We start from the raw sequence: 17,023 nt of genomic DNA, 5'->3' as shown, positions 1-17,023 counted from the left end.
CCCAAAGCATAACGAGACACTTAGAGCTAATCCTAAAGCCCAAAACTAAAGGAAAACACCAGTGCTTCTAGAAAATATTAGTTATCTCTGTTCCTGAGCTCCTGTTGTTCCTAGTGGACCCAGTCTTACAAGGTGTTTGGCGTCCTCAGTTCCCAATGAAGTTGGTAATAGCTGATTGTGTTCAGTAACTTGCATGATCAGGTCCAACATGAGTTATCTATCTAAATCCCTTTTCATAATACTGATGTACTGAAACTCCACTCCAGCACGAGACTGCCCTTTAGTATGTTTGCCTTCTGCCTTGCATCTCTTTTTCTTCTGCAGGAAATCTATTGCTTATAGGAGCAATGAGCTTCTTAACAAGCTTAGAGCTGCTGGTATTGGAGACAGACCTCTGGTATGGGTATCACATAGCATGGGAGGTAAGTACTTTGTTTATGCTGTACAGATCAGCTATGTATTATTGGCCATTATGCTTTAAAATGAGTAGCTAAATTAGCCTGAACAACCACGTTTCAGATCAAACTTGATCACCCCAAAAGTTTTGCAAAATGTGGTCTGAAAAATATAAAACTTTATTAACTATACTGCATTGCATAAACAATTTATTGGGGGGGATAGCTCAGTGGTTTGAGCATTGGCCTGCTAAATCCAGGGTTGTGAGCTCAATCCTTGAGGGGGCCACTTAGGGATCTGGGGCAAAATCAGTACTTGATCCTGCTAGTGAAGGCAGGGGGCTGGACTCAATGACCTTTCAGGGTCCCTTCCAGTTCTATAAGATAAGTATATCTCAAATTATTTATTTATTAATGAACTATATTGTTATCTCTTTGTGCTATGTTGGGGAAGGACACAGAATCAATGAATGATTTAGCTGAGATTGTAATTGGGAACCTGGAGGCTACATTGTCTCCATGATGGATCTTTAGTGAACATCCCTGGTAGAGTTTAAAGGAAACCCAAGTAAGTTTGGAATATTGGATTTGACACCAAATAGTAACAGTTTACATTTCCTGCCTCCATTATAGTTTTCTACTTTTACATATTTTTCAAAGTAGAAGAGTAGACCTAATTAGTTGAGGAAAGAATATGATGGTCTGATTTGTATGTATTGTAATATGAACATTATTCTCGCAGTTCTTTAGTTCCCTGCATAAATTAATATTTTTGTTGCCAGGTCTTCTAGTTAAAAAGATGTTGGTGGATGCTTCCAAGAACCCAGAAATGGATAAAATTGTAAACAACACCCGAGGAATCATATTTTATAGTGTACCTCACCATGGCTCCCAGCTGGCTGAATACTCAATGAATGCTAGATATCTTCTCTTTCCTTCTGTGGAGGTTAAGGAACTCAGCACAGGTATGCTCACTTTGTAGCCATTTAGCATAGGAGTTTATCTGTTTGATTTTTGTCACTCCATCTGAAAATGCAAGACAAAAACAGCAAAACCCCTTTTTATCTTTCTAAGGCTGTCAGTTAAATTGACAGAATAACTGCTGTACTTAAATGTTTGTAGAAGAGGATAAAGCTGTGGGCAAGTTTACAGAAAAGTCTCGGCTGTTCAGAAATGTAATAATGTAGTATGTGACTCCTCTGTAGCATACCTTGTAATCAAATCCCAGGCTGTGTAGGATTAAATGACAAAGTTAGCATGGCATATTCTAGGCTGCTGTCAAACCCCTGAAAACAGGGTCTTACGATGGATGTGCTGCTGTTTTTACTGGAGTTATAATTTTGCCAAAGCATTTCTTACAAGATAAAATATTGTAGATAAGTTTTTATTTTCTGAAAATGAGTTAACACAATTTACACAATATACAGTATTTCTTTTTCTCCTCCTTCAGATTCTCCTGCCCTTAAAGAACTGAATGATGATTTTCTTTCATTTGCCAAGGATAAGAAATTTCCAGTCTTGAGTTTTGCAGAAACCTTACCAACGCATATAGGTAGCATGATAAAACTTCATGTGGTACCTGTGGACTCAGCCAGTATGTCAATTAGCTCTTTACTTTTTTTGCGTATTGATGTAGGGGGATAGGCAATGCAGATACTGTAATAGAAATATCTGGAAAGATAAATAAATAGGAGATATTGTTTGAAAAACCATTGATGGCTTCTTTTGTTTAAACTTTTGACCAGATTTTGACCTTGGATACATTTCTAAGTACAAACATGTAACCCTCCTATTGAAATCAGTGAGAATTCAGTGCAAATCTGAGCATATTACTTATAGAGCAGTGTGGCAAAGGTTGTTCTTATGCATCTAACATGGTCCTCTCCTTATTTTAAAGGTGGGGGAAATCACTGCAGTCAAACTCTTACAGTAGAGACCTCATGGTGTTCACATGGCCAGGGTGGCTCCAGGCATCAGCATGCCAAGCGCATGCTTGGGGTGGCAAGCCACTGGGGGCGCTCTGCCGGTCGCCGTGAGGGCGGCAGGCAGGCTGCCTTGGGCGGCTTGCCTGCCGAGGGTCCGCTGGTCCCATGGCTTCCGCGGACCTCCCGCAGGAAGCCCAGGACCAGCGGACCCTCCGCAGGGAAGCCGCTGAAGGCAGCCTGCCTGGCGTGCTTGGGGGGCTAAATGCCTAGAGCCGCCCCTGCAGATGGCCAACATTCTCCATTTGGTTCAATGCTCAGTCTCTCACACAGACCTACTACACTACTGTAGCATCCTTTTGGATGACCAAATATGGAAAACTTCAGGCAAAACAAAGAATTGCTCAGAAAGTTGTTAACATAATGCACATGGGGTTAGAACAGAAGAGTCAGCATAACCTTAACTAGAACTTTCATTGAAGCGATCAGGATTAGCTATCAGGAATACCCAAACACCATGACTAGTCTCAGTGTAACTAAATTTGCTGGGAGTAGGGCACCTATATTATACACTTAAGTGATGGGTTTTCCCTTTCCCTGTCCAATCCAGCCCACTTTTAAATTCTAAAATCACAATTTTTATAAGAGTTCATTACACTATGGATGAATTTAATTATGACTAAAAACCTTCTGCAGTCTTTTAGACTTCTTCAAAATGCAGATATTTTGACTTCAACAGGGCCAGGATTTAACCCAATGACAAGGCTCCCATTGAGTTTAATAGGCAGGATTTCAGTCTTTGACCTTAAATGATGTGTTCGCTAGATAAAACCTGTTAGTAATGTTCTCTTTATTGAGTAAGCTGGGTGCTGGTGACTAGTCAATAAGGGAAAATTATATGGGAAGGAAGAAGTTTTCTAAAGCCCTGATCCTGCAAAGGGATCCATATGGGCAGACACGTACATATTTGTGGAATCCCACTGAAGTCAATGGAACTTCTCGGTCTAAGTGGATTCCTTTGTAGAATCAGTCTAAAGCTGCATCTATTTATGCAATATGTCACTGTGTTGATAACGCTTTCAGCACATTTAAAAACAACCTAATAATGTAAGACAAAATTAATAAATAGCAGCTATGGAGGGGTTGGGTTTGGGTGACTTCAATTGTTAATGCAAGAGCTTTTTCTTAATCTACACTATTTTGGTTTTTTTTCCTCCTCCAGATTTAGGCATCGGAGACCTAATTCCAGTGGAGGTTAATCATCTGAATATTTGCAAGCCAAAGAAAAAAGATACTTTTCTATACCAACGTACTGTAAAGTTTATTCAAGATGCTTTAGCAAGAGAACTGGGAAGTTGAGTCTTTATCATCCTTGCTTGCTTCTCTCTCCCATTTGGTGTAATGCAACAAAGTCTTTCCACTAAAACTGTTGGCAGCCCTCCAGAACTACAGACACAATATTAATAATAAAATCAGCTGTCCAAGTGGCTTTGAATGTATCTTCTGCTTGGGAATCTACATTGTCTACGTCTGAAATGCATTCAAAATATATGCAAACAACCACAGCCCCAGAAATCTGGCAATGAAAGGTCAAAGTCTGATGTGATTCACTTTGACTTATTGACTACATGTATGTAATTGCTCTGATGATTTGACCAGTAGGCGATGGGAGTGCAGTGGAGGAAAGGTATCCTGTAGCTACTCTTCGGGAGCACCATGGATGGGCTATGAAGGGTGTCCCATGGTTCACTTCTTAGCCAAGAAAGGTTGCTGTGATTGAGATGAATGTACATATATGGTACACTAAGGACCAAAACCAATAAACCCAGAGGATGACCTGTTTCTATAATAACATAGGGAAACAAATGGCTGTCTAAAAGTACACATCTGCTATCCACATTTAGGAGTTTGAAACCTATTAAGAACATATGTGAATGATTCAAGATATTGTTTTGATTGATGGACTAATTTATGCTGCTTGCCTTTCTGTTTAATAGGCCCAGACATTCTTCTAGTTTAATTCACTTTTTACCAGTTGGCATCAATTGATAACAAATGCAGGAAACAGAGTGCTGTGTGAGAAAGAGAAGCATCACCTAATCTTTTGATCTCTGGTATGGTATCCTATGTAAAGGAGACAGTGGCAGTTTAATTTAGTTTTAAGCAAAAAGATAAATACATTCTTGTTCTGTTTCATTTTAATTCTGTCAGCGCTGGGCTTCAAGATCATGGAAAAAGAGCCTTAGTGTGAGAAGTTTTTGACCTAGTTCTCTGTTCTGTCATACACAAGATCTGGGTAGGGGACCTTTGTGCTGATTTCTTGCTGCCTACTGTGGGAGTGCTGAAAAGGCAGCACACTTAACTCTTGGCGGAGTGGTGCCTGTTGCTCAATAAGAAGCTCTCCGCTGATTTAAGAATGGTGTTGATGAGGCTCAAAAACAGGGAAACTTGTGTAGTCCTTCACAAGAAAGACAGTGGCTATGTGAGGCTTTGGAATTTGCAGGGAAGGGAGTGGGAGGCTAAGGCAGAAAACATAAAGGAGTTCCCAGGGCTCCATTAGCACGTTTTATATTTGGGGGGCGCTAAGCTAATTTATTGCTGTACATGGAGGAAAAACAGCAACAGTTTCTTAAATAATTATGTGGAGTGTTTCACTGTATTATTATTATTATTATTTTTTGCTAAGGCCCAGAATGATCTGGTTAACAGCATTGATGAGAAATATTTTATAGAACAAGGGTAGCAGTGTTCAGCCACCTTTCTTAAAGCCATAAATGATTCCAAACCTAATTAAGAGCAGCTTAGTTATGGGTTTGATTTAGCAAAGGACTAATACTGATCTCGTGGCCAAGAAATGTTGAAATCCACAGCCACAGAATCCCTGATAGACCATCTGACCCTCACTGTCACCCAAGCAAATCACCTTACTAGTCCTGGATTTTCCTAGCTAGTCATTTATCAACTAAGGCCTTTGTTCATGATCATAGGGGAACCACTGGAAACTGTTTCAGGACTTCTTTAATATGATTGTACAGTGATGAGGGTAAAAAGCACAATAAGATGATATGAAGCTCAGAAGTCCCATAGTAGCTTGTATTAGCATGAGTGTATTGGTGGTGACTTAGAATACTGAGACCATCCCTACTAGTCCAACTCTAGAGCACTCCCATGTAGGATGACCTGTGCTGGGAAATACAGAACCCAGAGCAGTACTGAAGGCCAGGCATGCTTTCTTTTGGATCAAACCACATGTAAGAATTTTGGCTGCCACTATTTCAAACTGAAAATATAGTTTGAGACTGTAGTAATTTTAAAACCAGTTTATCCTACTCCTGCTGTGCTCAGATATAGGAGAACCCTGTTTATCCAGGTGGAACAGGATGTGTGGAATTTATTGGGATACACAGGGTTTTGGATAAGCTGAGAACTTCGCATTGTAAAACATGCAAATAGGGTGATACAACCCATTTTTGAGTAAAAAGACATTTTTTGGCTAACGGAGTCAGATCAACAAGAGTCTTTTGTAATGCCTTGTACAATAAATCTGTATGAGCTACAGTAACTGGAATTCTTGAAGCAACTTTCAATTTTTTGCAACTAACAAATGTATTCATGTGTAACTTTAATATGTCGGTTATGCAGTAACTTTGTGTTTGGGAGATAGTAATGAAATGTGTTGTTTTTTTTTAATTGTACTATATCTCTTGAAAAAATATATTAAACTTGAATAATCTGCTAAATGGAATGTATTGATATATTGAGCCAACGAGGCTAGTGTTTGCCACAGGGCACGTGAAATTTTCACCGCCCCTTCATGGAGCGGCAAGGCCACCCTGTCCAGTGCCGAGGGAGACAGAACATTGAACAGAGAGTCTGAGGGCTCCTCCATTTTCTCTGCCTGGGGATGGAGGCTCGCTGCCACCCTTTTTAGTAATTCTTGATGGGCCCGGTAGTATTGAGCTCCTCCAGACGGGGTGAGGAGGGCGGTGTGGTGTTTCGGATTTTGGCCAGCACCGGAGGATCCACCACCTGGTCGGACTCTGGGCACGGCACCGAGGAAGCGGGTCCTGTCAACTCTTTCCTTGGTGATCTAGGGATGGAGGCTGATGGTGCTCCTGATGCCCTGGCCGCCAAGCAAGCCCCCACCGGGTACCACTGGGCCAGCCACGAAGCACGGTGCCACTGCACTTGCTGCGGCACCGATGGGGCCGGTCGATCAGGCTGGCTCGCTTGGCCTGTACGCAGGTGACTGTGAGCGGAGGTCGGGCTGGCGTATGACACGCTGCTGCCTCTGGACTGGGAGTGGCAGTGGTGCCGGGAGCTACGTCGACCATGGGACCGCAACCTCGAGGTGGGAGAATGGCACCAACGGTAGTAGCTGCTCTATGAGCTGTCTCGACGGGCGGACCCATGATGACGAGGAGCTGGCGATCGCTGCCTGGAGCTATGGTGCCTTGGTAGAGACTTTGAGTGGGATTCCAAGCGGGAACAGTGTCAACAGTCATGCAGCAACCAACTGCGGTACTGCCTTCAAGACGAGGACCATTGGCGACGTCTGCCATGGTCCTGTCTGTGCTCACTCCGTGAAGATGAGTGGTGCCGGAAGTCCTGATCGGATGGCACCCATCCAGACAGTCTAGCCAGTGTCAAGGGCGATCCACATGGACTGTGCACTGAAGGGTCACTGGGCAGTGAGCGGTGTTGGGAACGTTCCCTTGACCGAGACTGGTACCAGAACGGTGGTGACTGCGGCGATCCCAGTGGCGGCTTGCCTCTGGAGCGTGGGACCGACATCAGCGGCGCTCCCGGCACCGGCATGGACATGATGTCCTTAGTCGCCTGGAGGGCTTCGGGTGTAGATGGCATCTGGACATGCGAAGAGGCCTGCTCCGAAGGAGCTGGGCTACTCTGCGTGAGTCGGAGGCCTAGGGCCCGATGGGGCCCGAGGACTACCCGACATGGGCCTAGCCTCTGTCCCAGACTTTCCTCAGTACTGTTGCGAAGAGGGAGTTTTTCCGGTCCTCTTGACATGCCCTGTGGGAGGGGAGCGGTGCCGACTAGTCGAAGGTACCGGAAGGTCACCGCATACTGACAATGCGGTGCCAGATACTGGATCAGAGTGGTGTGCTGTTGTCGGGGCCAGTTCTGACTCCATCAGGATGGCCTGGAGTCTAATGGTCCCTTTCTTTTTTTAGTCTGGGGCTTGAATGACTTGCAGATCTTGCACCTTTCACTGATATGAGTTTCTCCCAAGCAGCGCAGTCTGTGTGGGTCACTCCTTGGCACAGAACGCCTACAGGAGCCACACGACTTAAATCCTGGGGCACGAGGCATGCTCGGCCCCTGAAAACTAAACTGACTACAGGTGCTACTGAACGAACAGTTCTGGGGACAAGCTGCAGCAAGGCTGGAACTAAGGAGTTCCAACGCACCTTCACTGGCAGCAAGACGGAACTGAGGGTGGGGGAAGTGCGCAGCTCCCCTTATACCATGCCAGGCAGGCGCCACTCCAAGGGTCCCGGGGGGTGCTCCCTCCCTATGGGTACCGCTAGGGGAAAAACTTCCGGCACGGGTGCATGTGGCGAGCATGCACACCTACTGTGGAATACACATGAGCAATCACTTGAAGAAGAACCTTAGAGAAGTGGGTTCTAAGTACTGTGGGGCTGGGATATTTGATCGAATTCTGTTTTGTCCCTTCTCACTCTCCTTTCTCATCCCTTTTCAGGGACCAATCTCATGCAGCTGTGCACCTCCAGGAAGTTTGGGCTCTGCGTGCTATAGATGAAGGACCTCTACCATTTCAAGGGTGGGTTTTTATTTCTGCTATTTTCTGATCCCCAAGCCCAAGGGAGGGCTGAGACCCATACTGGACATTTATTCTCACAACAAATTCATCACGCGAGAGTCTATGTGGTTACTGAAGCATTGAGCCTCCCCTCCCTCGATCACAAGGTTGGTTTGTTGCCCTTGATTTTTCCAGATGGATACTTCCATGGTGGTGCCCCAGCCACAGGAAATTCCTCAGTTTTGACATAGCGGACTGCCATTACTAGGATACGGTTCTCTTCTGGCCACTCAGCAGCTCCTCATGTGCTCACTAAATGTGTGGCAGCCTGTTTAAGGAAGAATGGGATCCATGTTTTCCTTACCTCGAAGATTGGCTTGTTCGGGGATCATCTGAACCAGGTTAGTTGCCATGTCAAGTTCATCATCCACTTTTTCAATCAGCTTGTTCTTTCTCCTTGACTTGTTTTGATAGAATGGTATATGCAGTTGCTGATTGTATGAAGCCTGCCTGCTGGAGGGATTCTAATTTTAATGTGTGGGTCACCACTTGCTTACACAGAGAAAAGATATAGTTCGTGCTGAAGGCCACTTAGAAAAGTGGAGTAATTAAACAATTTGTAATTGACATGTATAAATTCACTTTAATTGGCTTTCCTGCTAACTCTTTCATCAACGTAAATTAGCTGTCCCAGGGCTGTTGAATTATTTTTGTTGCCCAGAATGTTGGATACTGTACTAAACATTTGATTTTTTACAACCCTTAATTGTTTATGCTGAAATGTGTCCATAAATAGCCACTGTTGCCTTTTTTTTTTTAAAAGGAGGCCAGGAGGTTGTGATGGGCCAAGGAACTAAGTAGCCCTTCAGAGTGGCTCACCTTTGTGGAACTGAACACTTTAAAACTATCTCTAGCCTCTTTACTACTAAAGAAATGTGTGTGGAGTGGGAGAGCGAAGAGCTTAGCTATAAAGGCAGCATTGCTCATATATAGAATGTCTTTTTTGGGTTAGAATTCAGCAATAGCGATAAGGTGGCTTGAGCAAGGCTGGATAGTAATAGAACTGAACTGGCTGACGTCCCAAATTACCTAGGCAACGGAGAAGAGAATTAAACCAATTTAAGATTTGTAGAAAAGGCGTTTAATTGATGTTATTTACAACTTCAGCACAAAAAGTCTAGTTTAAATACAAGATCCTGGATTTTCACCTTTACCAATTGCTTAAAAATGTTTGCATCATTTTAGTAATTCTCTATCCAAAAAAGGGCTTCATTCCATTTATAAGTTATGGTGCTTGAACTGAAACATCCATGTAATAACTTAATTGCCTGCTTTCCATAGACAATGTAAATGCTTCACAAATTTACCACAGGTAATGTGTAGCTAGCGCACACAAAAAGGCCTCATTTGAAATCCAGACTATCTTCCCTTTAGCTAAATCTTGGGCATTTGAAAAGCATAAATGCCATAGTGGTTGGCAAATGCAGAGGTGACTTTGCTATGATGGCCTGTTCTAACTTGACAGCAGCTGTAGCATTTTGTGAGAATTGCATGTTAACTGCACTATAGTTCCACTAGAAACATTGGTCCTGTAGCTTATGATGCCTGCGAGAGTGCTAGGTAAATATGAGGAGGAAAGTAAAGTAGCAGTTGCAGGAGAGTATCTGTATTTGTTTGAAGAGTAGCTAGGGAAGGTCCCTGTTCAAGATGCTTTCCCCAGACTATTATTTCTGAAACATGGATCATGATATGTTGTTATTCCCTATCTAGCTCTTCTGGGGTTTGACTTTTCTAACGCTTCCATTGTGATTACAGAAAAATAAGGTTGGCTATAGCATTAAACCCTCCAAGTGTTTGCAAAGACTTGTATAGAATAAGCTAAAGCTGAGTGCATTTTAGTTACCCTAATCTCAGATGCACTGTTGGTGTAGCTGCAACCCACTGATACTGGTCTGTGCTGTTACACAGCACCCATCACTGTCATATCAGTATTTTCCTACAGAGTTGACCCTAACAAGCAGAGGACCACGGTGAATTCTGAGTCAGTTTGACAAAACTCTTTCATGCTCTTGGAATTAGTTAGTTTTACAGCCTGTCTTTTACAAAACAGTTGCACATAAGTAATAGTGTTTTCTTAAAGGGTATTTTTGCTACCCCCATCTTCCCCCTCCCACTGAAATCTCAATGTCCTTTAATTCTATTCATTGCTTCAGTGATCTGACAGTATCTGGGGAGACAAATCTGCATAAAGCATTCCACTTCCAAGTTTGCTCCTAGCCTTATTTTCTGGTTTCCTCTCACTTCCCCTTGAGTAGCTCCCTTAAATAAAAGGTTAACCGTCTCCCTTTACCATTTTCTTAATGGAATATAATTCTTGACAAGTGGTGCTGTCACACAGTTTCTCAGATTTGCTGTCCCCGATGTAGGTGCTAAAGGTTCATTTCCAAATGGCGGATAGTGCTTTAATTGCCTTACACCTGTTCAGCACAGGTGAATAAGGAAGGTGCACCTGTACGCTCTCCAGGGGCCAGCACACATCTTTACCATCAGTGGGTAGAAATTAGTAAACCACCTTTCCATGCTAGGGCTCGCTTCTGCTACTCTTGCTCATGCTGAATATGGCCGGCTAGTGTAGCACTCATGTAAACATACAGACAGCCCTTTGCTCATCATTTATTATTGCATTAGTAGCTAACCACGAACATGTTATTTCCTTGCAAAGAAACAGAGGGGAGCAAAGGTAGGAGTAGTGGTCAAACATCTAGTGTACTTCTACAGGCGTCCATCAGTGACTATACATACAGTACGCAGACAATTGGAATGTTTACTAGCAGGTTGCCTGCATGGTCCCTTCCAAAGTTACAGACAGTCATTGTCCATGTGCCTTTTAACTGGATAGCAAGTCGTTTAGCATTAGGTTGCACTGAACAGAACAGAACCAGTTAAATCTGAACGTAGAGGAGAGGATGCACTGAAAGAAAACATGAGCTGCTAGAATAATTTTCATAAGTGTATCATTGTTAGTATCACACACGCTGATAAAGAGCCCATCATATCTGTGTGTATTTGCATGGTTGAGATTAAAAACAAGCATGTTCCTCAAAATAGAGAGCACCTAATCCATAACATCCTCCACCCAACATCTCTCCACCCTTCTTACTTAACAATAATGGCGAAGAATTGAGGAATTTAGCCAGCAGGTTTGTACCAGGAGGTTACAGAACCTGCAGCTAGTTGTAGATCACATGAAAGAGATGCAGCACAGGACTTGTCTACAGCATATTTACCATCAGAATTTTAGTGGTGTAATTATACTGCTAAAGTTATTCCAGGATAATTCCTCCTGGGGACACTATTCCCTCCGCATTAGTGTAGTAGTAGAATTATACTGCGGTAGTTCTGCGGGTAAATTTTACCATGTGACAAGTCTTTATTTTAAGTGTTAGAAATTATTTGAAATATAAATTATACCTATAAACTTTTTTCTTATTGTCTTCATACATCATTACATACGTTTAAAAAAAATACTCTGTACCGGAACTGTCACTTTACTTTTCAGTTGCATTAGAAAAAGGGAAATAATTTAGACTAAAGATTTTTTTTGCAAGTAGTACAGTTTTGCCTGATGTCTTGTATTCCTCCCCCCCCCCCCGATCATACTAGTATTTTTTTAAACCCAAAAATAAAATGTGGCCTTGCCCCACTTAGTACAACTCTGTATTCAAAGCAGATTTTTATCTTGTATCAGAATTAGATTGCTGTAGAGAAAAAAAAAAAAATCTCATAACTCCAAGTTAGCATTTGTGTCCATCCAGGTATTTTTGTTTTGCTCTAAGACCAGCAGTTTGCTGACTCCATCTGATAACGTACCATTGTCTTCATCATCACTAAATGTAACCCAGTGACTGAAATCTTTTGGGGTGGGGAGTTTCAAATATCTCAGAGTGTGTGTTGGGTTAGTTGTTGCTGGTATGGAAAAAGGAAAAGAAACATCTGTGTCCAGGTCCAAGAGATTGGCGCTCTCTGTTAGTGAATTGGTGTCTAACAGCTGTGGCTGCTGGATGTCTGGGGCAGGAGGGCCTTGAAGGTCAACAATAAAGTCCACAGCAGTTGGTGTCAAGTGCTTAGTGCCACTGCTGTCTGGGCTGGCAGTGGGTGTGGGAGCTGAAAGATCGGAGTCTCTGTGAGAAACGGGGAGGATGTCAGAGTCCTGTATTGGAGGGTGGTACTCAGAAGGACTATTGTTGTTGTTGGAATTGAATGTTAAGCCACTAAGAAGCAGACTGTTACTGCTCTGAAGCACCTGCTGGTGAAGGGCAGCAGGAGCAGACTTCTTCCTTCGTGGTGGAACCTTTGGGGCAAAGGAGTTCTGCAGAGGCAGCGCACTTTCCTCTGAAGTGCCTGGGCTGGGAGGCTGCCTGTTGCTGCTGCTGCTGCTTCTCTCGGGTGCTTTCCCAGGCATCGTCGTTCTTGGCTTAGGAATGGGGGTGATCCTGGTGGGACTGGTAACGGCTCTGGTTTCAGGGCAGGACTCGGACAGTCCAATGTGAAAGCGGACAGGCTGCTGGTCAAGCTGCTCTTCCGGACACACAGACTGAGAGAGGGGAACAAAAGAAATACGAGTTCAGAGCAGCATTTTAGATTCACACTTGGTCGCAGCACTAGCTTTGCCCATCCAGATGGGAAAATGCGTAAACGATAGGTGGAATAAAGAGGATGGGAGTAGTGCTGCGTGCATTATTGAAAGAAGTTGGTGGAATTACTAAGAGAGAGACGAGCAAGTGGAAGTGAAGGCATGAGAATAACAGCTTTAAAGCAGCCCGGCTCTTCACTCCCTGTGTTAAAAACAGAGCCCTGTGTGACCATTTTCTTCTCCACATTAGAATTATGCGTTGGGGCCAAACGTCCAGTCAGTACAATTCTGAGGAGTTCTTTTACTGTTACATTTTCCTGCTTCTGTAATAATACTGAAACGATAATAGACAGCAGGTTTAAAACAAATAAAAGGAAGTTCTTCTTCACACAGCGCACAGTCAACTTGTGGAACTCCTTGCCTGAGGAGGTTGTGAAAGTTAGGACTATAACAGCATTTAAAAGAGAACTGGATAAATTCATGGGTAAGGACCAGTGTCCCTAGCCTCTGTTTATCAGAGGGTGGGGATGTATGGCAGGAGAGAGATCACTTGATCATCGCCTGTTAGGTCCACTCCCTCTGGGGCACTTGGCATTGGCCACTGTCGGTAGACAGATACTGGGCTAGATGGACCTTTGGTCTGACCCGGTATGGCCGCTCTTATGATAAGGGATGACAGGGGTTGCATTAATGGGACATTAGCCTTGAGTGCCTTGTGATACATGAGGCTAAAGGACAATTAGCTTCAGCTACCCCAAGAAGTGCATTTGTGTCTTACTGAGGCCAGAGTTTGAATCATAATATGGAATTTTGCATTATTCCTTAATGCCTTAGATTCCACTTAAAAAAACCTTCTCTAAGCAGAAAGGGTTAATCAGGAAAAAATGTGAAATTGCATTTGTTTTTAAAGGTGTTGTCATGTTACTAGGGCCGTGGCGGTCACCATCCCTGCCATTATAAAGTCCTGGCCATATGGATTCCTCCCTCCCTGTTAAGGGAAGGAAAAAGTCATTTTTGGACCTGTTGGATTTTTGCCAGTATGCTTAAACTACATGGCCAGGATCAGTAACCAGGCACACTTGCCTGAGCAGCCCATAGATTAATGTACTTTGGGCCCAGGTTAAATTAGTGCTAGCTAATTAGCTCAATGTAACTATTATTCCTGATCTCCTATTCTCAATACTTCTGAGTGAAACCACATGAACTCCTGACTAGTCTCACTTATTATAATAGGGTGCCAACCCAGTCTTTTTATATGCTCAGAAAATGCATCCTACACTGAATACAGGGCAATCCCACTTTCATTTATGTCTAGAGATCTATGTTGTTAAATCTCCTGTACTTGACTAAATGCTTTCTCTCTCTCTCTTTTTTTGGGGGGAGGGGGAGTAGGTGGGGAGGAAGAGGTGGAAAGGTTTTTTTGAGGTACTGAGCTCACTTCCAAACTCACTTCCAGATAGGGGGAAAACATCACTTTAGGACTTGTCTACATTGTACATTAGTCTGCACCAGAAGGCTGTAAATTTTAATGCACAGTAGGTTGTTGTGCAGCAACTGGTCCATATGGACTCTGCTGATGCACACTAGACGCTCCCCAGTGTGTGTTAATGTAGTCCCATTTCAAACAGTACTATGTCAGTATTCACTGGGGAACTTTCACTGTGTGCTAGCTAGGTCACCCAGGCCAATTAGTGTACAAAATGCTAATGTGGGCTAGAATCTACACCCCTCTAGTGCAGACTAATACTCTGAGTCTGCTGTGGACAAACTAGTATAGGAACTTTCATATCATATACTGTTAAATAACAGCAGCCTTTCTATTTAGAGATCTTTCAGGAGTACTTGGATGATGCTCTTTATAATATACTTGTGATAAGTATGTCTGTCTGAAGAACCACAAAGGAAAAAGAAAGGTAGAGAAGTAAACCAAACGGCCTCAGGGGATATAGTAAGTGCCCTTTCAGAGTGAGGCAGGATGGAGACCCTAAAGACCGACCTTAAGAGAAGAGCTGTCTAGCAAAGGCTGTCACAGAGGAAGAATATGAAGGGGCATATCTATGGTACTTATATAGCCTCCATTACTGTACTGTACTATATCAGCACCACAATCTTTAATGTATTTAGCCTCACAACACTGCTGTGAGGTAGGCAAGCACTACTATCCCCATTTGACAGATGGGGAACTGAGGCTGTGCGACTTGCCCAAGGTCACACAAAGTCTGTGGCAGAGCCAAGTGTCTGACTAGAACTCTAACCACTGGGCTCCTGCCTCCCTGGAGACCCTGTTTTACTATTTATTGGTTGTGGCAGGCCATTGCTCCTGTGAGTTTTTAGATATGTTGTGTTAGTGTTAATAAGTGCTGTTTAAATGGAGTAGTGTAGTTGGCACCAAGAGCCCTGGTGACTCTGTTGAACTAACTTTGTGATTCATAAATTCATTATTTTTGGTTCAAAGCCTGACCTGCAGATTCTCGGTTCAGAAGGGGCAATTGTTAGCAGATACGAACAAAACTGGTTGGATGGACTTTGGGGATTTTGTTTTTTTTCTCTAAAAAAGGAACAAATGTTGTCGCAAGCCAATATTTAAAAAAAATAAAAATCTAAAAAACAATTTCTAATCAACTTTGACTTCAGTTTGAACTAAGGCTTTGGAGGGAGTTAAGAACAATTAAAATGGGATTTCTGCATTTGTCCAAGAGGCTAATTCTCAGCATTTTAGCAGACTATTTCCTTCTGATTTTACTGAAAGAAACCTACACTGTGGTGATGTAGTGTGATCAGTAGAGCAACAACGCAGAAATAAACAGGTTGAGAGTAGTCATCAAACCAGATTCAAGTTCACAATGAATTATCTCAAGTTTAGGTTGCATAAGAGACAAGTCAGGGAGGAGATGCACATTTGGTGAGACAATATCTGGAATTCTGTGTTCAGTTCTAGACAATTCAGAAAGGTGTAGCAAGCTAGGAGTTCAGAGAAGGGCGAAAAACACTAGGAGGATGGACCATCACAGAGGGAAGTTAAAGAGCTGAATGCCAATAGCTAAGTTTACTGATAACTTTGTCTAGATGGGGGATAATGATTTCCTCTACTTGATGTTCATTTACTGTGCATACAGGCCCCAGTGGCTGCCATTTGCAATGACACTTCCGAGACAAAAGAGCTCAAACAGATGCTTGAGCCAGATGACAGAATTTCATGTGAATTGTTTAACCACTTGCCCCCTCTGCTAAAACACACTATGCAAAATGAATAGCTGGATGTGTTCTGCTGTGGCTATCTTACATTTTCTGATTTGACTCCAGTTCTTTGCAGGGGCACTGGCTTCTTTACGGTCGGAACTTTGGGTGGAGGACGATGGGGCACGAGCATTGGTCCTGGTTGTGACCCCTGAAATGATGCTGACTTTGTGATGCTGGGAAGGGAGTCAGGCTGAGTGAATGTTTGGGTTCTTACTGGAGCAGGCTTCAGAGCATCCTCTTGTGTTCCTGAAATGCAAAAACAACCATTCTTTGAATCTGTCTGAAGCGTCCTCAAAAAACCTGTTTCCTTCGTGGTCTTGTTTTCCAAAATGCTTTTGTCTTTTTTTTTTTTTTTTACCTTACAGGGACAGTGTTCAGGCTGAAGATGAAGGTTTTGGAAATAAATACAGAATTTCACCAAAAAAGTATCATTAGAATTTCTTTAATTTTGTGAAAACTAGTCATTGCATATTCGTTATACTCCTTGCCAGCAGTACTTCTAATCCAACCCAGCAGCATTATGCTAGTGTGTGACCTAGTTGATAGGTCAACGGTGGGGACTCAGGAGAGATGGGTTAAATTCCAGACTCTACCACTGGCCAGCTGGATGACCTTGGCATGCCACTTTAACCTCTGTGCCTCAGGGTTCCCCATATGTAAAATAGGGATAATGATACTGATCTCCTTTGTAAAACACTTTGGGTTCTATGGATAAAAAGTGCTGTAGGAGAGCTAGGTGTTACTAGAGCCTGAGAATCCTAAAATGAAACTGACCAGCCTAGTCTTCTTAGCTAAGCCACATGAAATATAAAAAGTAAACAGTAATTAACTAGTGCAAGTAAGCTTGATTTCACCCATTCTTTCTCCTTTAATGTTCAAATGTGCTCTGAAGAGCAAATATAAAAATGGCATTGTGGTATTCCAGGGTTATTCTCTCTCAATGATTCCAAATTACATTTGCTCAGTTTTACAAATGAAAAGACTTTTTTTTCCCCCCCCCCCCCCCCCTAATTGCCAGCCCTAGGCTGGGACGTGAGAGTAAAGC

The 17,023-nt window shown here is 43.0% G+C and overlaps 2 protein-coding genes across 7 annotated transcripts in view; one reads left to right on the top strand and one right to left on the bottom strand.

Annotated features, from left to right (window-relative positions):
- The window catches only part of SERAC1 (serine active site containing 1), a 52,865-nt gene extending 46,808 nt beyond the window's left edge, over positions 1 to 6,057 (top strand). For 3 of the 6 annotated variants that reach the window (XM_032793381.2, XM_075064075.1, XM_075064073.1), the window contains 4 exons: positions 325 to 422; positions 1,178 to 1,360; positions 1,846 to 1,989; positions 3,540 to 6,057. In XM_032793381.2, coding sequence (XP_032649272.1) covers positions 325 to 422; positions 1,178 to 1,360; positions 1,846 to 1,989; positions 3,540 to 3,676 — 562 coding nt within the window. In that variant the 3' untranslated portion in view covers positions 3,677 to 6,057. Of the gene's footprint in view, positions 1 to 324; positions 423 to 1,177; positions 1,361 to 1,822; positions 1,990 to 3,539 lie in introns of those variants that run through there. The other 3 variants (XM_032793385.2, XM_075064074.1, XM_075064076.1) reach the window with 3 other exon arrangements.
- A 3,391-nt stretch (positions 6,058 to 9,448) lies between these two features.
- SYNJ2 (synaptojanin 2) overlaps positions 9,449 to 17,023 on the bottom strand; it is a 95,332-nt gene continuing 87,757 nt past the window's right edge. Inside the window, exons 25-26 of the mRNA XM_075064571.1 lie at positions 16,022 to 16,224; positions 9,449 to 12,699 (exon numbers count right to left, since the gene is read on the bottom strand). Of these exons, the coding sequence (XP_074920672.1) occupies positions 11,887 to 12,699; positions 16,022 to 16,224 (1,016 nt within the window). The 3' untranslated portion in view covers positions 9,449 to 11,886. The remainder of the gene's footprint in view (positions 12,700 to 16,021; positions 16,225 to 17,023) is intronic.

This window comes from Chelonoidis abingdonii, chromosome 3 (genome assembly GCF_003597395.2).
Source record: "Chelonoidis abingdonii isolate Lonesome George chromosome 3, CheloAbing_2.0, whole genome shotgun sequence".
Lineage (NCBI taxonomy): Eukaryota > Metazoa > Chordata > Testudines > Testudinidae > Chelonoidis > Chelonoidis abingdonii.
The sequence above is the reverse complement of the archived record's forward strand: the minus strand, read 5'-3'. Positions and strand labels throughout refer to the sequence as shown.